Raw genomic sequence first — 24,758 nt, 5'->3', positions numbered from 1 at the left:
ATCATATCGCTGAGAAAAATCGACTTCATTACAACGAATGTCCGCGCTAAATGGAAGCTTAGATAGAAGTTTATCTGATCGCACGTTGCGTTACAACGTTCAATCAGCGTTGCATTAATGCTCGCCAATGCAACCTTTTAAGTCTCACGTCTCTCATTAGTATAATTTCAGGCTTCGCGTTAAAATTGCCGCGTAGTTATGCCGACAGTGATCGGAGGATCGTCATTGTTCGCCGACAGTAATAATCATTACTGGCGATCGAGAGATCGAGTCTTGATACGCGAGACTTTGTTTCTCTTTCTCCCACCCTTTCTCCTTTTCTCTCTCTCTCTCTCTCTCTCTCTCTCTCTCTCTCTCTCTCTCTCTCTCTCTCTCTCTCTCTCTCTCTCTCTCTCTCTCTGTTTTGAGACATTTCTCGCTCGAAACATTTGTCACACATAATCTCCGCGTCGCGTCGTCTCGTTACATGACTTACACATTAATGGTTAGGTATATCGACGCCACAAGGTCAGGATCTCGTAGCTTTAATGCCGAAGATGGAACATAAATCGCAGATTAGGTCGAAGGTCGGATTACTAATCGGCTTTCCTTCCATCGATTTATCATCGATGGTACGCCAGACTACTTATCATCAATTAATATCAGCCGGTGTGTTTACACGCTACCAAGATAATTTCACTCCTTTCATTAATGTGAGATTTATGAGAAAAGGCATTTGACATTGATTAATAATTTTATAATACTAATATATTAGAAAAGCATTATAATATCTATAGATTTTGAATATTGAGATGTACGCATAAGATAGAAATGTATGTGCATAATTAGAAACATGTATACATCTGCATAATCATTATTCAATTATTGATTTATCAAATTTCTTTCACAAAATTGTCCAATAATTCTACGCTTTACATCTACTATGTCTTCTACTTTTATTATTAATTATAAAAATTTAAAAACAGCTTAGGAGATAAGTTCCTAAGGAAATCTATTACTTTAGTACATACAAAAACTTATTCGATCACAAATCTGCCATCACAAATTATTTTAAACTCTTAAATAAGATTTATGAAGTTTAACGCGTCTATATGAATGAAATCACTTGTCAATCACCCCTCTAATTCGCCATTCTCTTGGGCGTTAAAAGTCATGCAACAATCTCATACACGTGTCGTTTATAAAATGACAGGCATAATTTTATAACGTTTGCAAGGAGTTTCCCCGAGGAAAAATTGTCATTAGCGCTTAGCCGTCGTTTCCATCTCGAATCTCATAAATAATTCAAGACGCGCCGCGGGCGCGATCTTTATTAGTTTCACATAAAAAAAGAAACGGAAAAGTAATAAACGATGAAAATGTCGGCCAAGGCTGACATTGCCGCCAGGCGTGGGCGGTATGTTTGCAACGTTAAATGCGCGTTAATGACGCATCGCCGGTGGCTGCATCTGTCGATTTTGAAAAATCTCCGACGCCGCGCCGGTAAATCTGCATAATGGATATTACTGCGGAGATGCGGGAAAAAAATTGCGACTCGCGCATCGTTTCTGTTTGTTATCGCGCACGATAACGTTTCACATTTTATAAGTCAATCGTCTCGCAAATAGGTTGCACACACAAAATAAGCCAGATAAAAACGGTACCTGTTATAGAGGTATTCTATATTCTATTAATAATGTTAAATAAGGCATCATAATTTAAAGAACTTAAGTGCTTTTGTATCAACAAAAGCTTCTCAATTTCATCGAAGGGTTTTCTTATTTAATTTCTTCGGCATAAAAATACGGAGTGCCAAATAATAAATTTTAAATTATAAGTATAATAGATAATTTAAAAAATTACGTTTAAAATATAAACTTGATTAATGCAAATAGAATAAGAAGATTAATATCGTGTACATTAAAATTTCCAAACTTCAAAGTGTAAATTGATAGTGTAAGTACGGAACTCACTTCGATTTCTAGTCGTTATCAATAATCTGTAGCGTGGGCGAGTCATTATCAATGCTGAAAAGAGCAAATTGATCGGCGTTAATAACAAATCGCCGTCGGTGATTTTTTAAAACAACGCACGCCGTTCACATGTCGGTCAGTACTTATAGGTTGCTACATTAGATATTCCAAGGCGACATCGCAATCGTGCATGTAACTCCAATTCATGATTTTATTCAATTATAGTATACGAACACTTCTCGCTCGCTCTCTCTCCCTCTCTCTCTTTCTCTCGGCTCGTTCCAGATTATTATCGTACGACTGTTCGGTCAGTCGCATTTGCTACATGACTGATACGATCTATACGATCTAACTTTAAACCCTGACTTTAATTTTAAGATATATTTAGCTATTTTTCATCAATTATATATAATCCAGATTTTATTATGTATATCATATTTAACGCATTTGCTAAAAATATTTGTATTAATTCAAGTCATGCTTTTTCATGAAAAATTCATTGAGTTATTATAAAATAATAACTCAATTTAGTGAATTATTGTATCAATTTTTTTACACCTATAAGCAGATGACTTGCATAATTCTCACATATAAGCGATATATAAGTTTGTCTTGTAAATATTGACTGTGACTTGGCATAGCAATGCACGGTCTTCACGCATTTTATAGTCGACAATTGGAATCGCGGGATTGGATAATTAAGTCGTAAAAAAAAGTAGTCGAGCTTCGTCATCAGATAACAACAATCGTAGACGAGCGCGTGGAAAAATATCCGGCGATTATTTTTTTTACAGTGGCTTTGTCAAAGGTGCTATAAAAAAGCGTCTGCAAAACCGGAAATAAACACTGATACCGCTACGGAATAGGTGTGAGTTATCGCGATCGTCTCGCCCGGGGATTTTCCCAAACGTCTGTTTACAATTTATACACAAATAAAATCAGATTATTATTAATCGCGAGCAATCCGTAAGGCTAAGCTCGATAAGTTGACCTCTCCTTTATTTACATTGATATTAAAATCTTCTAATACAAAAAATATCGCCGAAATGGCAAAGCTAATCTTACGTATGTTTTGTGTGTATGTATGTGTACATGTCTAAAATTCTCTTATCTTTATCTCTTTCTATACGAAACAGTGCACTGAATGCATTGCGGCTGGACACTTTCGCGTAATAATATGTGAGATATGGTAGAAGATACATACTAAAATTGTTATTCAGGAAGTTTAACATAAGTACATTCCAAACAAAAGTTATTAACTCGAGTATAATCATCTGATTTCTTCTTCTGTAAAATGACCTGGAGTGATTTTTATTTCCCAATTAAAAATCTTTGTTATTAATTACATACCTACTCTATAGTCTATATTATTAATTTTTCTATAATTTATTAATATTTACAAGGACATTATGTATATAAATTTAACAAATAACAATGGAGTTTTGCTCGACAAAGCAACAGCTAAGTAGTTTAAAATGGCCAAAATTCGAGCAATTAACAGATGTTAAAAAAATATATTTAATACTTCAATAACGGTATACAGTAGTGTTTACGTTTCGAGCCTTACTTGGTCTTCTTCAGAACAATAAAAACATTAAAAACGTATAAAGAATAACGCATTACAATACCTCGACTCATTTTACAAACAAAGAATCAGATTCGATCCAACGCTACAATTTACATTAATCAGATCTCACCCGTCTATAAGAACGATTAGTCATAGTGAAGTCGGAAGAAAATAGTGTCAGGTATTCGTCAAGTTACAAGCAGAATCGGTCGTTTCCCTCGTTGCATGACTTATGTGTGTCCATAAAACCCATGCAATCGTAAGACCTTTGTCGCCAGATCGTCTTAGTGGCAACTATATAAAAAATTAGAAATTCCGTAAGACAAACGTGAATTTAAGTATTAAGTTTAGACTCATAAACGGACTCACATAAGCGATCAGTGCAACAAAAACGGAAGTAAAATCCTTCCATCGTCTTTTAACAGCGTGTGCTCATCGCAAAGGATTACAGACGACTGAGACAATGCTTGCGTCACAATATATAAATTTACTTAATATTTTCTGAAAAAAATAGAGAAAAACAAAAAAAGTTAAATAAATAGAAGAAACACATTAAGCAGCTCAGTATGACAGTATTTCTGAAAAACATTAATTAATAAAATGCCTTTGTATTGCGGATTTTAATTGCATATTTAAAGATTCGAAAGAAATATAGTTATTAGATAAAACGGAAATATATTGTCCATTTTATTATAGCAATTTAAAATAAGACTTTATAAAGATAACGACACTTACATAATATCGATAAAGAAAACTACTGTAATGTGAACTTCATTTTTTCGACTGACATGTAAAAATTATCCCGGATGATCATTCTCCGTTTAAGCGACGAAGATAGGTATTTGTTTATGAAGCAACAGCAAGTGGTTTACCTATGTGGTAAATATATCAACTGACCAAGAATAATAAAAAATCTAATAAATCATTAATTTAGAATTTGCGAATAACGAAAAGAATATTGCTATATATTTAGGAATGTCCAAAGATCATGCGTCAAATAAGAAAGAAAGTATTTAGAAGAAAATAGCAAGTAATTCTCGAACATTTAATGTATATTTTGTATAATAAATTATAATTATGTATAATTATGTATAATTTATACAATAAATTGTCTATGAATCTATTTATAATACACCTTTCTATGTGTAAAGATATATTTTAAGATATAATTATTAAATATATAATTAAATAAATTATATATTAAAAGTGTATATCTATTAAAAGATATATATATTCTTTATGTTGATTATTTATAAAAAGGATAAAAAGGATAAAGATATATACTTTATATACCCCAAGAGGGCCTTAAAGGGCGTTTTTAAAGGGACGTACCCAACCCTATCCAATTCTATGCAATTCAAGGAGGGAAAGGCGTTTTTCAAGGGACGTACCCAACTCTATCCGATTCTATCCAATTCAAGGGGGGAGAGGCGTTTTTCAAGGGACGTATACCCAACCCTATCCAACTCTTTCCCTACTATTGCCATTTCCTTTGGACCAACGGTTTAACGTCTCTTCCGAAAGACGGAGCCCAGTTTTCCACCTAGGGATAACTCTCTCCGCTAGATGGGGGGGGGGGGGGAACAGCGTTTTTATATATTCTCAGTGGCCTAGCGGGATTCGAACCCGGTTCTCCGAATTACGAATCTGGCACTCTACCCACTAGACCAGCCGTCACCCTATGTTGATTATTTATAATTAATACCGTTATGCAAACGTAACAATTAGAGAGAAAATTTCAGAAAGACGAGAGGTACAGATTTTATAAATGACAGAATAATAAATCTTATAATTAATAACATTCTCGAGATATTTTCGTTGTAAATGACAGAGCTACTTTTTTTCGAGATAAAAACAATCGTATCACATGACGCTTCGAAAATGCTAAATAATGATTGAGAAATGTCAGATACGAAAAACAAAGAAAGACTCGGATTAAGATAATACGAGTTTAACGTAAGAGTTGGGCGGTTCAATGCTGCGCTAGCGCATTGAATCGCGCGAATTCAGACGCATGTCGGGTGGTGAGAATGTAAAAATGTTCTATCTCACGCACGAACGACGCCGATAAGTCTCCCGCCGAAGGTGAAAGGAAACTGCATGTTTAAAGCTTATAAGGAAGAGAACCGGTTCCCTCTCTCGCGCGTTCGCAACGCGCCGTTCGTTGCATCAAAAATATACGCTCTCATTTGCATTTGCCTTCTCGAAAAAGTAATTTCGAGAGCGTTAAAAGTGCGTCTCTAAATGACATCGCGCGAGAAACATGTTTTGGAAAAGGGGGATTTAGCAAGTGTTACGCTTTCGACTATCGTTTTCAAATGATAATTAAGATCAGTCAGATAGTTTTAGATATTACATAAATGTTATACATATAAACAAGTAATAAATTTAAATTAGAGCAATGAGCAAAATGGAGAGATCGAATGATTAAAATGAACCTCGAAAAATATATTATAAATAAGCTGTGATATTTCAACGTACCAATCGATTCCTATAGTTCGGAGGAGCATCGTGACTGATGTTCCTGCGGAACTGCTTGACAGTCCTCGGCGGCGCTGTGGTACGCATTTTCCACTTCGATTTCTTCAATCGCTTCCCCGATCCACCATTACATATCACACGCGACGCGCCACGAACTGTTACGATTGACCGATTTATAGTTATTTTGTCGGTCGCGCAAACGCATGCACTTTGGCCATACTAAAAAAAAGCAACGCGACGTTCGATCGGAGTCGAACGGCAATGTACGAAAATAATCGTAAGGAGAAAATAACGTTATATGCGTCCGTGAATCTCCGTTACCCATGCATCTCGCACCACGGACGTCGAAGTACTGAACTAATCTTTAATCCCGTCGTAAACAATGGCGACGAGGCAGAGGCACCTCTATATAGTCTATATTGACGACACGTAATTCGGCAAGGAGGCGTTAAGGAGGTTGAAGCAGTTTGGTCAACTCTAGATTTTAGTTTGTAAAAAATATATATGATAGTATAGGATCTACCGCATGTGTGAGAATTATTTCAGATTTATTGACCATCCAGAAGCTGAGATATTAATTTCCAAAAATGCGTCGTTTTACATGGGGTTAGATGGAGAAAGCGTTGACGGCGATGATTGATCCCAATTTTCTTTAATATCTAGTCTATATAAACGCTCAAAAAACGTGCCTACGCGTACAGTAAATTAATGCGAACATTTAGAACGCAAGAAAACACGTATTCACCATCTAATAACAAATATATTACAAGTTAAAGCGATCGAAATTAGACTGAAATAGCAGTTGATAGTTCGCGAGTAGGTAGATGTGGCAACGCAGCGTCGCCCGCGTTTGGCTGTACCCGAATCCTGTCGGTATGTGCACATTTTTGTGGTTCTCTTCCGTGCTATGTCCACGATTTTTTGATTCTCTTTGGAAATAAAACCAAAAAATCATGAATCTAACGGAAGAAAACCAAAAAATTGTGAACATAACATAAAAGAGAACCCTAAAATCGTTGACATTACTACAAAATAGTAGACACAGCACGGAAGAGAACCAAAAACGTGCACATACCGACAGGATTTGGGTATAGCCAAAACGCGGGCACCTAACCTCTTATCCAGAATGACAGAAAATTCACCGGCATGTTTACGTTTAGCAACTGCCGTTACGTGGCTCAACACAGAGGCGAGTACTGCTACCAACCCCATAAAAGTGAAACGTTGCCATTAAGTTTTAATCGTATTTAATATAATCGACGGAAAGTTATTAAAAAATCGATAGCTTATATAATTGTCAAGGGAGCTACCAGTAAGAATCATTATTTCATTCTGTCAACGGCAAAACATATATTCATGCCATTTTTATATTGAAATAATTAGCAATACTACAAGTTTTCAAGTTGGCATTGGCAAAAAAGTGTTTCGTTTTTAGCTAATTAAAATATAAAGATGCATAATATGATACTTTTACTATACGTTTATGCAATAGCAGCGTATGGAGAATAAAATGATACCTAATACAGATTTTTTAATGACCTAATAAAAAACTTTTTTCTAAACCGTCAATTGACTCAACTGGATCGCTTCAACCTCCTTAAAGAGACAACAGATGCGTGCCTCGTGCGCCGTAATATGTCATACAAACGCGTGCCTCGCGCCCGCGCCGTGTTACGTCACACAAAACACGCGCGCGCATTCACAGTATTGTGCACACATACTTGACCGCCGTGCGCACGCGCGCGCGCGCGTCGCGATTCGCTTGCCCCCTCTCACTACGCCTACATGTTCCGTTCGCTAGGCGCGTGAGGCGCGTCTGCGAGGATCGAAAACAACGGGCCCCATCCCCCGCACGCGCAACAGGCGGGAGACGCGACGATCACTTCACACCGAATCGCCACGATCGAACGTCGCTCTCGCGATAACGCCGTGAATAATTGCGCGGTACCACCGCGTAACTGGCACCGAAAAGTCAATCGATTTCCAGTTTCGCCGAATCGCGCGATCGATAGATACGCGTTTCTCACAACGACACGAAGTAGCTCGATCTTTGACCAATGAGCGAATCTTAACTGAGCGAGGGTCAGTCGCGTTGTTCAAATGAGAGAAACGATCAACGATTTCATCTTTTCAACGTGGCCGTCGACATCGCACTGAAGCTGGCGAGCAGGGCGAGCTCTCCGCTCCGTTCCGTTCTCGCGGCTCACTTCGCACGACTCACTTCTCGCTGTGGCAATTCACATTCGAATATCCCGGCATCGGACTCGTTGGCGCCCGCTCGACGACTAACGTCGCCTACGTCGGCGTCGACGTGGTCGGCATACAAACGGCGAATAGTGAGAAGCGCACACAATGCGTTTAGAAACAAAATATTCTTTCGATTAAATGCCGTGTAATAATTGATGGTATTTTTTGAACACTCTTGACATCGGCACGTAATTAGCACTTAAATTTTTAATGTGCTAGAATTTATTTAGCGCTGGTGAGGCGGACTAGCTTAAGGATGTATTGCACCTATTTTCAAAGCGCTACCAAGTGGATAAAAATTTGTGAGAATGTTCTTTTAGTCTTCCTGATGTGCTACAAAAAAAGTAGAAACGAATCCACTGAACGGTTGCTGAGATATGACGATTTTAATTTTCACTGATTTTACACGTATTTTTATGGGAAGAGACGATTTTGATGGATAAAACAGCTAAAAAAATGTTGAAGGAGCGCTACCAATATTTTGAATTTTTTTGTACATCTAGTATACGAATAGATGAAACTATCTGTCAAGTTTCAATTGTCTTCACTACACCGTTTTAAAGAAATAAATTAATAATTAATGATAATTAATTATTAATTAATAATTAATAATTAATTATTAATTAATAATTAATTATTAATTATTAATTTTATTAATAATTTGACGTTATAAAGTTGAAATCAGGGCATTTTTACTGCCAAAAGTTTAGGCTCATAAATTACAAAAATCGCAAATAATACTGGAAAAAACATTTGTAAAGTAAAAAATACCTTTGTAGGAGTAAAAATAAGACTCCTACTATCATTTGAGTATCTCACATCTAGATTTACTATGCGTTAGGCGTAGATATTCAAGTATTTCAAATTTCATGCACTTTTGTCTAAGATTGTACCAGTGATACATCCTTAACGTGGAGGCAGTTCCGCTCCCCTGCGGGGGGCTCCACCTCCAAAAAAACTAACTTAACCCAACCTAATTGTTGTGTGGATGAAAAAATATATGCGTGAATACAATAGATTCACACTTTTTCACCCACAACAAAATTAATGAAAGATTTTTTAGTTTTACCAAAAAGTCTTGGTTATTACCGGTAAAATTGATAAATTTGCTATAGTTTGTCACATTTATCACCGTATGTTAAAAATTATGCATAATAACCGGTAATTATATATATAATTAGCGAATTTATCACTTTTACAGTAACATAGATATCATATAGAATCGATTTTAGTCGATAAATGCTATCATAAAAAAAATTTTTTTTATTTCCCGAAGTTGGGACCACGCGCACTTCAATTTTTACATCAAAAACAACTTATTTGTAAAATTTTAGGTCGATCGGGAGCAGGAGTCATTCGGAACTACACCCAAATACACCTGCATTTCACATGATTGTTTCAACTTTTGCGAAAGACTTGCACTTTTGTGACACTATTGATAAGTTATTCTCAAGATTCGCAAATTATAATGCATCATATCGCATGGTATATTGCGACGAGTTAACCCACGTTCCGTGGGAATAGCACGATACACAGCGTCCCGTTTGCAACGTTGTCCGACACCAAGTATTCGATTCAGAGCATGCAGAGTAAGAAAATAGTAATAGAACGATATATTGCTGATTGCTGTGTTCGGAGACTATTTGAACAATGTTTGACAATAGATGTAATGTATTTATGTAATTACCACAATATGAATAATTATACAAGTCATACTACCTAATATGTTTTTTTGCGACTTTTCCGTCTCGCCATCGATCTTTACACGCTTTTATCTGGCCAATAACACGGGTATTAAGATTCCGACTGAAATTGATTGCGTGTGAGATTGTATTCACCAATTGCCAATTACCATAAAGCGCGCTTTACGACACAGCGAGTTAAAGATTACCAATATCGGCCAACAATTGACAGACAGTGTCGATAATTCCTCGAAACGCTTGCGCTATCGCGATAAATGTGAGATTGACGATGATTAAATCCATACTTTCGCCGCATGTGTCGGGGAGCAATGTACCTCGACGAAGAAGCGCCTTGATCTAAACCGCCTTCTTCGAACAAATGCCATATTGTTTAGAGATTTGGGCCTGTTGTAAATAATAGGTAAATAATAGCACGCCACACCACGGTTATATTATTGCTGTGTATTTATTATCAGTCAGATCGCACAGTTTAGGAACAGAAAAATAAAGCTTACACTATTTGAGAACAACTATCGGAGTTAACATAACGCGTGACAACGCACGACCGATCACGGTCGATACCAAGAACGTTGTGAGCGGGAAAACAAAAAAACAGAAGGACTCACACTCACACACATAAGATACAGAAGGACCCACTCTCACACACTTAAGACAGCCCGCGCAAAGTTGCCACACAGTGGGGGAAAGGGTCGCCAGATGTACTGTGAAACAAAAGCATCCGGGAGACACAGCATAGCATTAACGCAAGCAACGACCTAAATACTTTATTTTCAACACTCCCACTTATTTAGAACCGTTTAAAATGCTTAACTTACTTTGTATAGACAACCAAACTGCTGTTTTGCCAACGGCTTTGTAAGAATATCAGCAAATTGCATTTTTGTGTCTATATATTTTACATCGATATCACCACGTTCATATGCATCCCGAACAAAATAAAAACGTACATCGATGTGCTTGGTCCTTTTATGATATTCAGGATTACTTGTTAGCTTAATAGCAGATTGGTTATCAACATACATGGGAACTGTATCATACTCAAAACCTAGTTCCGTTATAAGTTTATGTAACCATATCGCATCTTTGGTACCTGTAGACAGCGCAATATATTCTGCCTCAGTGGTCGAGAGAGCAACTACCCGCTGCTTCTGGCTCGACCACGCTATTGGCCCACCATTTAATAAAAATACGAAATCGCTTGTAGATCTTCGAGTATCAGTACATCCAGCATAGTCTGCATCAGTATATCCGTGTAATTCGCCGTTACTCTCACTTTTTCCATACACAATTCCATAATATACAGTTCCCTTTAAATACCGAAAGATCCTTTGAACCGCTGGCCAATGCTCGTGGCCATAACAAGTTAAGAACGGACTCGCCTGATTTACCGCGTATTCTATATCTGGTCTACTAACCCTCGCGACAAATTAAAGGGAACCGATCGCTTCACGATATGGAATATTTTCCACTTGTCCTTTTTCCGCTTCAGTTTTCAGACATTGATATTGAGCCAAATGTACTCCAGGTTCAGAGGGAACACTTACCGGATTCGCGTCTTTTAACATAAACTTTTCAAGCATTTTCTGAATGTACGCTTTCTGTCCGAGCTTTATAGTACGGTTTTCACAATATCTCACTCGATATCAATACCTACGAAATGCATAGCATCTCCCACTGTTATTTGAAACTTTTCCTGCAATATTTTCAAAACTTTTGCTATTGCAATTTTTAATCTTGACAACATAAGACCATCATCCACATACAAGGCTAAGTATACAATTTTTCCATCTGCTATGCCTATGAACACACAATGATCATTCTCTAACACTGTCTAAAATTGAAAAGTTTCAAGAAATCAACAAACTCTGTATTCCAACAGCGGGGAGATTGTTTAAGACCGTATAAACTCCTATGCAATCTACAAGCCGCATTTGGTTCCTCTTTATTCTCAAAACCACGTGGTTGCTCCATATAGATTATCTCTTTTAAATTACCATATAAAAACGCCGTTTTTACATCGAATTGCGCGATATCATAATCTTCTTTGGCTGCGATTGCTAATAAGACCCTAATAGATTCATAGCGTACTATACCGGCGTAAAAGTATCAAAATAATCAATTCCTCCATGCTGACCATAGCCCCGTGCTATATACAAGTCTCGCCTTACAACGCCTTACATTTCCCTTCGAATCCATCTTCTTGGAGCCCATTTACACCCGAGAACTCTACACTCTTTTGGAAGTTCTTCGAGTGTCCACGTTTTATTTTACCGGAGAGCGGTCATCTCCTCCGTCATTGCCTTTTGCCACTTCTCACAATCTTCACTATTAATTGCACTTTTATATGACATAGGCACAGAATCTACATTAAACGCGTGTTACGTATCATCCACAAAGGTCGTGCACAACATGCGTATGAAAAATTAGAAACACATGCACATATGTTGCATAGAGACGGACAACTCGGACGCAGACATAGGACATACAGAAACATATGAGATACGGATGGTAAACATTCGCCAGTCTAACGACGGTCATGTCGCCACAATTTGGTCTGACACGAAACAGGCTCGACTCAGGTTCGAGTCAAGAGGAGCCCCGGCGCCGAAGATCGCGGGGGCGCCGTCATCACTGCGGGTACCACTCATCCGCGTCTAAAGTATCAAGGCGACCAATAAGGGAACTTTTTGACAGAACGATGACGGCGAGGATCACGACGGAAAAGGGCATTCTGTCCGCAACAGCAGAGCCGTACACGCGTCAGACGAGTCCGTATCCCAGATCGTGCGTCCGAGCAAACGCGACTCAGAGTGAAATACTCCCAGGCGTTGTCGTGTGTCCGTTAAATATTATTAGGCGACTCAGGGCAACAGCCCCCAGGCGGTGTCGTCAGACCGTGGATCCAGGACAACAGTCCCTGAGGCGTTATCCCGGTTTTATGCGATTTCGAGCGTGAAACGCGAAATAAAGGCGCGTACTTGCTTCGGCATTTTACACAGATAAAGACGCGAGTTACAATAACGCAAAGTGAAACCTTGTATTAAAATAAAATAAATGAACATTATACGAAACGACGGAGTCGATGTGAATAACATCTACGCCGATACACAAAACAACGCGTATCCGTGTTCACTATAACGGTTTGGTTCACGTAACTTACTTCTATCGCGTAACTGTCTCTCCGCAGGAACCGAATTATCTCGTTGCTCACCAGCATCTTCGACTGTTGGCTGTGGAGCATTAGGATGATCTTCAGCTGTTGACCGTGAGTCAGCATCTTCTGCTTCGTCCATGTCGTGATAATCTCCGAAGGACAACTGGAAAACTGCTTCCTCCCTGCAGGAATCTCCTGATTCTTCTATTGTCTCATTGAAGTCCACATTACAGCTTACATATATTTTCTGTGTAGCAGCATCCCACAGTCGGTAATTCGTCGACTCATTTTCGTAGCCAACGAAAATTATCTTTTGACTTTTCGGATCTATCTTCTTCCTCTTTTCTTTCGAAACATTCTTGTATGCAGCGCTCCCGAATACTCGCATATGTTTTACTTCTGGTTTACGCTTAAACCATTTTTCATAAGCAGTCATATCTTTTTGCTTTGAGACAGTGCGATTCAAAACGTATGCCGCTGTTTTCACTGCTTCCGCCCATAAGTTCTTTGGCAGATTCTTCACGATCAACATTGATCTGGCGCTCTCTACGAGCGTTCGCATCTCACGTTCCGCAAGCCCATTCTGCTGGTGAACGTACGGTGTAGATTTCTCATGACGAATTCTCTCTTTCCATAAAAATTCGCCAAACTCCTTTGACAGGTACTCCTTGCCGTTGTCGGAACGTAACACTTTTATCTTGTTGTTAGTCTGTTTAAAAACTAACGCCTCATATTTTTTAAATTTGTCGAAGACTTCATCTTTGTGTCGCATAAAATATACCGTTCGAAATCCAGTGCAGTCATCCTTAAACAGAACAAAATATCTTGATCCTCGAGGAGATTCCACATTCAAAGGACCACACACATCTGAGTGGATCATTTTTCCCGGCTTTTCTGCCTTCTCCCGTTTGCTTGAAGGATGTGATTTCTGGGCCTGTTTTCCCATTATGCATGCTTCACAAAAGAACTCTTCTCCACTTTCGACCTTCATCCCATTTACCGCTCCGGCCTCTACTGTTTTTCTTTGATAGATTTTATATTTATGTGTCCTAGCCTTTCGTGCCATAACTTTAATGAATCTGCTGGGTCACATTACACTCTACTGGGATCTTCACGTTGAACAGCATTCGGAAAAGATCTCCGTGACGAACTCCTTCTGATAGAGCCCCGTTGTCATCTCGAACTTCACAACGGTTATGATACCAATGGAACGAGAATTTTCTATCAGTTATGGCTCCCACTGAAAACAAATTCCGCTTCAAATTAGGAACAAAGAGCACGTTCGTCAACTGTCGATCTACCAGTTTCTTGTTTACACTTTCTTGAACATCTATCGTACCGACACCAGCCACCGAAAGCACTTTATCTCCCGCGACCTTCACGAAACGCACTATTTTCGTGGGCCCGAGCTCACGGAAGAAATCACGTCGAAAAGTCATGTGCATACTAGCACCCAATTCCGCCAGCCATAAGAATCGTCCTCGTCTGTTATTTCCGAACAGAATACGAAAATCTCGCTCGCATACACCGACCCTGATTCCTCATCCTTTTTCTTTTCGTTGCCTCTTTTGTCTGCGAGACGTTTTCTACACTCGCGATACCAGTGGCCTACCTCATGGCAGTAATTACACGGTCGCTTCTTCTTTAGTTCCTCTATTGTCTTGACAGACATCTTTTTCTTCCCGTGTTGATTACCGGCTGCCGTTTTCAACTGCTTTTTCGGTGTCACTTGCAGATTTTTCACTTGCAATGCGAGACACTTCCTCTTTCACACTTGTCAATCGTTTATCCTCACAAATGATTCTGGCAATCAGATTCTCTTTTTTCTGCTCAGCTTTAGCAGTGCACTTCCACTACATTCTAAACGCCGAAAACCGAGAAGGCAAACTACTCAATAGCTTCGACATTATGGCGGCATCCGACACCGTTTCGGCTGCGTCTGCTAGCTTCCTGCAGATGGTCTCAAATTTCTCTACCTGCGTTGCTACAGGCTCACCATCACTTATCCGAAACTCATAGAACTGTTGCCAGCACCGCTGTTTCGCATCCTCCGTTGTATCTCCGTACAGTCCATGCAGCTTCTGCCATATTGCCTGCGGCGTCGTACAATTTATTAAATTCACATGTAGTGCCTGATCCATTGAACTCAGTAGAATTACTGACGTCTTCGATTGACGCTTCTTCCATTCCTGCCACTCTCTCACGCTTGTCTCCTTCACGGGCTGCGTGTCCATCCCCTCAATAAATTCCATCAAGCCTTGCGACTCCAACATGAACGACACACCAAATTTCCACAGAGCGAAATTTGTGCCGTCGAATTTCGTGAGGTTGAACGCTTCCTTCTCAGCCATTTTCTCAAGTCCAAGAAGTCGTAACTACGGAACACTACCGAACTCGGAGACTACGAGATGCGTACGATATACTAATTAACCGAACACGAACAACAATACCGTGGCGCAGTGGAAGCGTGCTGGGCCCATAACCTGTTGTAAATAAAAGGTAAATAATAGCACGCCACAACACGGTTATATTATTGCTGTGTATTTATTATCAGTCAGATCGCACAGTTTAGGAACAGAAAAATAAAGCTTACACTATTTGAGAACAACTATCGGAGTTAACATAACGCGTGACAACGCACGATCGATCACGGTCGATACCAAGAACGTTGTGAGCGGGAAAACGAAAAAACAGAAGGACCCACACTCACACACATAAGGGCCTAAGCAGAATGGCTGTCTTGGCAGTGTTTTATGCCTTAAATCTTTGTCTTATGTAATGCACAATACTGTACAGTGCCAGACTAGAGTCAAGCTCAACAGGGTCTTCTTTCCCCGCTAATTTTGCCAAGCCCGTTCCCTTAGCAGTGGTTTAGCTAGATAGTAGATAGGGACAGTGGGAATCTCGTTAATCCATTCATGCACGTCATTAATTAGATGACGAGGCATTTGGCTACTATAATGAGAGTCATAGTTACGACCGCACCGGGAAGTCTGAGGAGGCGGTTAGCCCCCCCAGAATCCTCTCCGTGGTCGGAATGCGACCGACGTTACCAATACTCTCTTGCACAGCAGTAACGGAACCCGCCACCGTGGATTTGCCCATTACAGAGATACATACCCGAAGATTACGCACTCCCGGTATAGGCGACACCTCTGGCCACTGGCAAACACGGTTTCCCGTAACGCCCTTATGACTCACTATTGTACATACCTGCGGTGTTCCCCAGGTAGCAGGGTATCCTGCAGCGAGCGTGATCCACTCGGATTAGATCAGCCCAAGCTGACAGGATCGGGGTGCCATAGCACCCCTATTATAGGTAATGCGCAACATAAGCTTCATAGCGTGGGCCCCCCATGCCGCTCACTCGGCTATGCGTGTCGAGTGTATTCCACTCACGTTTGACGAGTCGCCGTCGCCGATGCCGTGTCACCCGCTATTACGTAACGCACAAGTCACCCCGTACTATTAACGCGTCGCTCATCGGTTGCCCGGGGATCCGGGATTCGGCAGTAGTCGAAGCGTCTTAGGAATATACGGCACGTGGTGAGCCATATACCCCGCTCGTATTAGGCACCTCCCACGCACGAGCACGCCGCGCTCGCCTCGCGAAACGCTACCCTGTTCAATACTACCGGCTGCATCCGTTACCCAGCGCACGTCCTAGGATTGGGCAGCAGCCCAGCAGTTTTATGGGTAAAGGGCACAGGGTGGACTGTTTACCCGCGCTTGCTTGAATTTCTTCACGTTGACATTCAGAGCACTGGGCAGAAATCACTGTACAGTATTATGCGTTACATAAGACAAAGATTTAAGGCATAAAACACTGCCAAGACAGCCATTCTGCTTAGGCCCTTAGATACAGAAGGACTCACCCTCACACACTTAAGGGGCTACATCCACCTAGAGGCCCGAAAAATAGGTCGAAATTCAGATTTTTTTTTTTTCAGAAGCTATTAGTGGGAATGAAACGAACTTTGTTTGTACTTAAAGATACATGTTTTGAGAGCTTCAAAAAAAATTTTTATTAAAAAATTTTCAATCACAAAAAAGTTATGGCCGCCGGCAGATGATGAGTTTTTTTCGACACGTTCGGCGGTGGACATCAGATCTGGAAAACCGCTCGATGGATCGTTTTGAAATTTACACAAAATACGCTGAGAAACATTTAAAGATCGTTGACGATCGCCGATTTTTAAAATCGATTTTTTAAACAAAATGGCAACGAAATGAAACTCAGGTATGGACAATTTGTGAGAAAATGTCGTCATTTTTTCGTAATTATTAAAAAATAACCCTGGTAACCAGTTTGGTAGTTCAGATGCGTCCCGAAGAAGTGCGCAAGAAAACAGTCCAAAATTGCGACAAAAGTGCATAATATCTGTGATTGAACGAGTACTTACTGTACTATTGCAGTAGTCTGCTGTAAGAAGCTACTGTGAAATTTTATACTATTTGTTAAAAGTAAACATGTAGCAGAAATGTGAAAACAATATGGAAGTATCTTTTGAGTACAGATCCAACCGGCAGAAATGTGAAAAGAACGTGCAAGCATCTGCCCGTGAGAAAAAGAGCAGTCGAGTGTGCTAGACGCTTGAAACATATTTGCAGCAAAATTTCACAAGTGTATGTCGCTTAAATTGTTGTTTTTGCCGTACAGATCCGACCGGCAGAAACGTGAAAAGAACGTGCAAGCATCTGCCCGTGAGAAAAAGAGCAGTCGAGTGTGCTAGACTCTTGAAACATATTTGCAGCAAAATTTCACAAGTGTATAATGTCGCTTAAATTGTTTTTTTTGCCGTATAGATCCGAGTGACAGAAATGCGAAAAAAGCGTGCAAGCATCTGCCCGTCAGAAAAAGAACAGCCGAGCGCGCTAAACTCCCAGACAGCACAAAATATTTATAAAATATTTATAAAATATTTATAAAAAAGATTTAAATATTTTGAAAATATATATACGTTGAATATTTTGTAAATATTATAATGTCCGGAAAATAAAAGTATCTAAAAGATTATAATAAATATTTTAAAATAAAGTGTAAATAATTATCATCAATATTATTAAAGTTGTTTTTAATTTATGTTATATAAATATTTATAGAAATAATTACTGTAAGTTAAGTGGAGATTGTGAAACTGTTAAAGCTTCGTGCTGTGAGATGTAGGCTATACGGTCCATTTTGGCGTTACGAATTTCGAAAAATGTTTGATTGATAAATCAGATGTACGGTATATTCTGCCAAAATAACAAAGATAACGCTCTCAATAACGATAAATAAACAAAACAAGGCAAATGAGAGCTCGTTCGCGACGATGGACGGGCGACAGTAATAAAATATTACAAATTGAATAAAATATATATAATAAAGTAAACGTTTCGGTCCTTGATTTGGACCCTTCTCAGTACATATAGCTGGTCGAGTGAAATGCAGTGGTCACAAGTAGTAAAAAATGCCGCGTAATACTTATTGTATTACGCGGAGAGATAGTGTCGTATATATCTTATCAATTTGACTGTCAGGTAACTCTTGTGATCACTTTTTAAGGTATGACTATATATATTTGTTTAATTTATTTCTTTTTATGGAATTAAGGTAACAGTCACGTTGAGGATACGAGATCCACACTCTCATAATCAGAGAGCGGAATAACGGCATTTTTTACTACTTGTGACCACTGCATTTTACTTGACCAGCTATATGTACCTACTAAGGATCGAGGGTCCAAACCAAGGACCGAAACGTTTACTTTATTACATATATTTTATTCAATTTGTTGAATTTGTAATATTTTATTACTGTCGCCCGTCCATCGTCGCGAACGAGCTCTCATTTGCCTTGTTTTGTTTATTTCTGCCAAAATCATTTGTATTTCTGCTGCTCTACTTCTTACGCAAGCATCTGCTGTAATTCTTGTTAAATTCTGCTGTATGTGCTAGTTTGCAACAATGCCGCTAGGCGGCGCATAATGGTAAAACTAACTCGCAAGTAAATTTCAGTTGGGATCTAATATAAGCAGGCCTCCGGCGAAGCGCGAAGCAAAATCATGACATTCGCGACAATCTTCGCCAGCAAGGCTTACCCAACACCACTGCGGTGCTATAAATATAAAAAATATTTTTGTAAATTATTTTAATCTTCCTAAAAAATATTTTAAAAATATTTTGTGCTGTACGGGTAGCAGTAGGCGCTGCTACAAATCTGGCGCGATTATGTTGCACTGCGATTTGCGCAAGCATCTGCCGCATTTCTTGCACTATTCTGCTATATGTAAATGCATACACATATCTTCCACAATTCTGTTGCACTACGACGAGAGCAAGTTTCTGCCAACAGAAAAATAGTCAAAGTTGGAAATAGAAAACGCATGATCTGCCCAAAAGTTAGTGCACGACTTTTCGTGCAGTTTTACAGCAGAATTGCAAAGGAATGGTTACCAGGGAAAGATCGATTAAAAAAAATTAAGATCGTCAACGACTTCTAAATGTTTCTCAGCGTATTTTGTGTAAATTTCAAAACGATCCATCGAGCGGTTTTCCAGATCTGATGTCCACCGCCGAACGTGTCGAAAAAAAACTCATCATCTGCCGGCGGCCATAACTTTTTTGTGTTTGGAAATTTTTTAATAAAAATTTTTTTTAAAGCTCTCAAAACAAGTATCTTTAAGTACAAACAAAGTCCGTTTCATTCCCACTAATAGTTTCTGGAAAAAAAAAAAAACTGAATTTCGACCTATTTTTCGGGCCTCTAGGTGGATGTAGCCCCTTAAGACAGCCCGCGCAAAGTTGCCACACGGTGGGGGAAAAGGTCGCTAGATATACCGTGAAACAAAAGCATCCGGGAGACACAGCATAGTATTAACGCAAGCAACGGCCTAAATACTTTATTTTCAACAGGGCCAAATTGAATATTGTAAATACTTATTTCCTTATTAAACTAAATACAATGCAAATTATAGATCAAGTCAGTAAGGTTGAGCCTATTGTCGAGAAAGTTGCCTGTTCGAGAACGAAGTCACGAGAATAATACAATGTGTTTTCTTTCTTAAACCCTCGCAACATCATCCACATCGTAAACGCGTTAACAAAAATGTATGCGCGTAACAATTACAAACAGGTTTATCACCGAACATTAAATTTACCCGATGTCACAGATTTAATGAAACTGTTAATTGCGCCACTGAATGAGAGAGAGAAAAACTTTTAGAGGAAGCTATATCTTTGACATATAAAAAGTGATAAATTGTCGAGGATTTTCTCTTCAGTCAAAGTACGAATTTTTCTTTTCTTCCAAAAATACGTCGAAAAATGAATCATCTCAGACGTCCTACGAAACACTTTGTTTCTTTCACAATTTAAATCTTTTATATATTTAAGTTAAATTAAAAAAATAAGGGCAAACTTTTATGAAAAGAACATAGGAGATATTTCCATTTACTTCCAATTTATTTTTTATTATTATTACATAAAAAAATTATTTCTGATATAACAGTCGGTTTGCGTAGAAATGGTAAATATTAATAGCTAAAGAAACATAAGTGCTATTTAAATTTAACTTTTATTATTATTAAATTAGAAATTCATTCAAAATTTGTAATTTATTGATATCAGAACTGTAAATAATATACTAATTAGCTGTGATTATTGACGATTATTAGCAAGTAAAATGAAAATTTTAGAAGACGTATTTTAGCTGACCCCTATATTTTTCAGAGACAGACCGACATCGTGTGATCACTCGTTATTCTCGATTCGAAGGCCGCGTGCCCGTTCCGTCGCGCGTAGCAGTTGCAAAATGCACGATATTTATCGTAATGAAAGATATATAAAAAGAAACGGAGTCTCTCTTCCCCGTGGGGGCGCCCGTTTATCCCGCTTCCCATGGGTATCTCCTTATAGAACGCGCGTTTTTGCCTCGTACGCACGTCGATAGATCTAACGATGCCGATCGACACCGACTGCGCAACCGATCGCCACTAACTATATGGGTGCTACCGGCGGATTCCTCTCTCGTCGTGAAAAACAGTAACAACACTATATAACAATTATATGTGTCGCGTACCGGTGACCTTTAGCGCTCGTCCTTCTCCCATGGAAACCGCGAGAGGAAAGATTGTCCAGTGGAATTAGCAGGTAGATACTAATTATCTCTAAGTCACACGTGTCTTAATTGTCGTATATATAGTGACCCGAAATCATTTTTATTTGATCGGGATTTTAGAAACTATATTTTAATTATTTTAGAAACTATATTGGAAAACATATTTGCCAAAAAGACGCATTACGCCTCGAATGTTTGGAGAATTATGCCGCGAAGTCGAGTTTTCTTTTGACGTAGAATTCACGGAGAGATCCAATGCTTTTTATAAGCGTATTTGGCGCTAAAGCCTATTACACACTATATACAATTAAAGGTACAGGCAATAGGAGTACAGGCAGGGAATAGAAACAGAATTTCCGACGCGTTGGATTTCTGTTCTCTATTGCCTATAAGTACCCCAGGTAAAACAGCAAAAGTCACGATAGAGTCAAAATGATGTCAAAATAACGGCAAAATAATTTTTGGTCATTTTACCATCATTTTACCATCATTTTAACGTCATTTTGACTTCATTGTGACTTCCTGTTCTACCTGGATGCCTTTGTATTGTTGATTGAGACTTAACAGTGCAGATCTTATCGTAATCTAGTATCTTTTTTTATTGAATAATAAAAAAGGCCTTGGCAAACCATCTGGCCAGTGATATAACTCAAAGCTATTCTACATCTACATAATTTTTTTTTATTAGGTAAACTTATGTCCAAGACAAGGTATAAAAGGGCTCAAACAAAAATCAATCTAGTATCTTGCTCCAGAAAGGCAGTGTGCTGCCATCTTTTACAAGTACTAGGAAATAACGGCGCGCGGCCCGCTTGTCGTGCGCTTTATCAGCGATATATCGCGAACACTTGCTCTACATACCTTCTTGTTGCGATACGCACAGCAGGATGACCCGTTGCCCATGATTCCCGCGATCGATCCCGGCGACGATCCCGATCAAGCCGCCGCAACTTCTTGGTCTGCGTCGCTCGAGACATCGTCCGGCTCGTCGTCGGCCGTTTCCCTTCTCGTGGATCTCGTCATTCTCGTCCTCGTCATCCTGATCACGCGCGCATCAGAACCTGTCTCGTGAAAGTTGCCATTCGTCTGACAATGAGTGTCGTTTTTTTTTATCGAGAGTCACAGCACCGAAAATTTGTTCCTTTTCAAAGCTACAAAGCAATTATCCGTTCTTTCTTCCGTAAGATCTTCTTTATCGTTTTATTTTTGTTATTTGTAAAAAATCAGGTCTTAGTAGAAAGAGAGAGAGAGAGAGAGAGACGTTAAAAAAGTGAAAAAATGTCGACGCGCGCCATAAACGGAGCGCAATTAAGATCTTAATCGTGTGCATGGCTAATTGATCGCGCTTGCAACATTTTAATTAATGTTCCCCTTAATTTGCCTTGCCAGCCGCGCTATTTGTCTTAATATTCTGCACAACGCGTTGCAGCACTTCTTTTTTTTCCGTGAAAATCGTGGATCAAATGATAATATTGATTTAACGCAAGATTATTCGTATAGAATTTCAATAAAGTTATAAAAAGAACATAGAATTATCAGAGAAAGAATAAAAAATTTCTTGGCTGGCTAATTATGGTTTTATAGAGATTAATGGAAGAAGTCAATTTTCAATGCAAATGAAACATTATTATCAATTATATTTTATTATATTATCAATTAAAACCAAGCGTGATCATATTGCTTTGATTATTATTATTTGAATATTAATTTTGAGTAAACTTTTATAATAATCGCTGTGCAATATTCTTGGTATACGATATGCAATCATTTTTTACCAATAACTGTGATTAATGATCCACAAGTATTGACATCCGCCAGAAAGTTTTTCCTATAATAAAAATAGAATATGACGGGATCTCTAAGCTCTTTTTAGATGATTAAAGTCGTACTTCTCTCTCTCTTCGGCTGCTTGATCGAATATTATTATTTATTATCATATAAAATATCCTATATGTATAGTAATGAAAGATTTAAACATTTCTTTTATACAGACTTTATTTCGTAAGTTATATATTATTATTATGCTCTCTTCTTCAATCTACGTCACTAACATTATTTTTATTGTAAGTTTGAGTGCAAAACTACAACAAATCGTTTGCAAATTATTCTATTCATTTATAACTTGTAAATTATAAAAATATTTATCTATACATACTTTAATGCAGTGAAAATTGCGCGAAAGAAGAAGAAAAGAAAGAAATGTCCGAAAGTGAAAAAGAACAATGATACATGTCCAACGATAATTGAATCACTTGTCTCTCTATTTCAAAATATCGTGCTCAGACGAAAAGGTCGAAAAAAATAGAGGAAAACATATCCGAGTCAGTTGAGGTACATCGATTCATATCTCCGAATTGGCACAACATTCTGTATATTTATCATTCACTAATAAAAGAGAGTATTGTGTATATTAGGGAAATTTCAATAAAAAGCTAATATCCAGTGTACAGGACAAGCAATATTGATTCCTATTTGTAGCGTTCATATAATAATATTTACTTCTATCCAGAGACGACGCGAGGTTTGCATCCATGTATTAAAATCCCAACTCGTAAATTATAACACACTGCACAGAAAAAATTACTAGTCATACTATTTCGTTCAGATTGATCGGTGAATTAATGTTCGGCTCGTGTCCCACACGTAGCGGTGGTCGTATTAAAAGAGGTCACGTTAATCTCGGAGCAAAATAGAACGATTGTATTAACGATTTCAGATTAATCCTTCGCGTCCGCGACGTTTCGAGCACGCCCACGCGTCCGATTAACGTGCCACGCGATAACGATACGCGTGTTTGTTCACGCACGTGCCGTGTCGCCGAACGCGTTTAGGTTTCGGCACGCGACGCGACGACTTGCGACGACTTCCGAAAAACTGAACCAGCCGAATTGTGTAGGAGAGTCCTGGTTCTCCACGCGCGCGCTACGCGAACGACACACGCAGAGATCGACACACGCGCGCGGGTGTTTACGCGTGCGCGCGCGTGCGAAGCGGCCGCGAGCGCACGGTACCAATATCCATACTGGCGAGTCACCGCTTTATTTTCCACCGTTACATCACTGTCGTGCCCGCGCCGGTAGCATCGGTATTCGCGTCGGCCTCATGACAACGCGCGCTGCGTCTCGCTCTTATCGTCGCGCAAATAAAAGCCTCATCGCGCGCGAAAGTCGCGAAACTGCAACTCGCACGCATAGGCTGCATTTCGATATTCACTGTCAGCAACTTTCAATACTGAAAATCTATAGTATACGTGACGTAAAATATAAATTTGCAGTACTGACAGTGAATATCAGAATGCAGCCATAATCTGCAGAGGATGCAGATTGCGACGATTCGGAGCGGTGCAACGCGATCGGGACGCGCGAAACTTGAAGCCGAAACGAGATCTTATACGGCAGGTTTTATTTTAAAACAAGATAACGATTTATTTTTTGGCAAATTAATTTTTTTTTATTCTTAATTCCGTTTCTGGTTGAGAATATTATATTATTCTCGCGATTTTGGAGACTTTTTATGTATGTGATATGTTTTCAATTAAAATTGCTGTTTCATA

General features: G+C 39.0%; 1 protein-coding gene across 2 annotated transcripts in view; it reads right to left on the bottom strand.

Annotated features, from left to right (window-relative positions):
• Sarm (sterile alpha and armadillo motif) overlaps window positions 1–22,334 on the bottom strand; it is a 132,644-nt gene extending 110,310 nt beyond the window's left edge. The window contains exon 1 of one of the 2 annotated variants that reach the window (XM_071787587.1): window positions 22,067–22,334. In XM_071787587.1, coding sequence (XP_071643688.1) covers window positions 22,067–22,108 — 42 coding nt within the window. In that variant the 5' untranslated portion in view covers window positions 22,109–22,334. Of the gene's footprint in view, window positions 1–6,000; window positions 6,258–22,066 lie in introns of those variants that run through there. The other variant, XM_071787585.1, reaches the window with a different exon arrangement.
• Window positions 22,335–24,758: the final 2,424 nt, after the last annotated feature.

This window comes from Temnothorax longispinosus, chromosome 9 (genome assembly GCF_030848805.1).
Source record: "Temnothorax longispinosus isolate EJ_2023e chromosome 9, Tlon_JGU_v1, whole genome shotgun sequence".
In the NCBI taxonomy this organism is placed as follows: domain Eukaryota; kingdom Metazoa; phylum Arthropoda; class Insecta; order Hymenoptera; family Formicidae; genus Temnothorax; species Temnothorax longispinosus.
The sequence above is the reverse complement of the archived record's forward strand: the minus strand, read 5'-3'. Positions and strand labels throughout refer to the sequence as shown.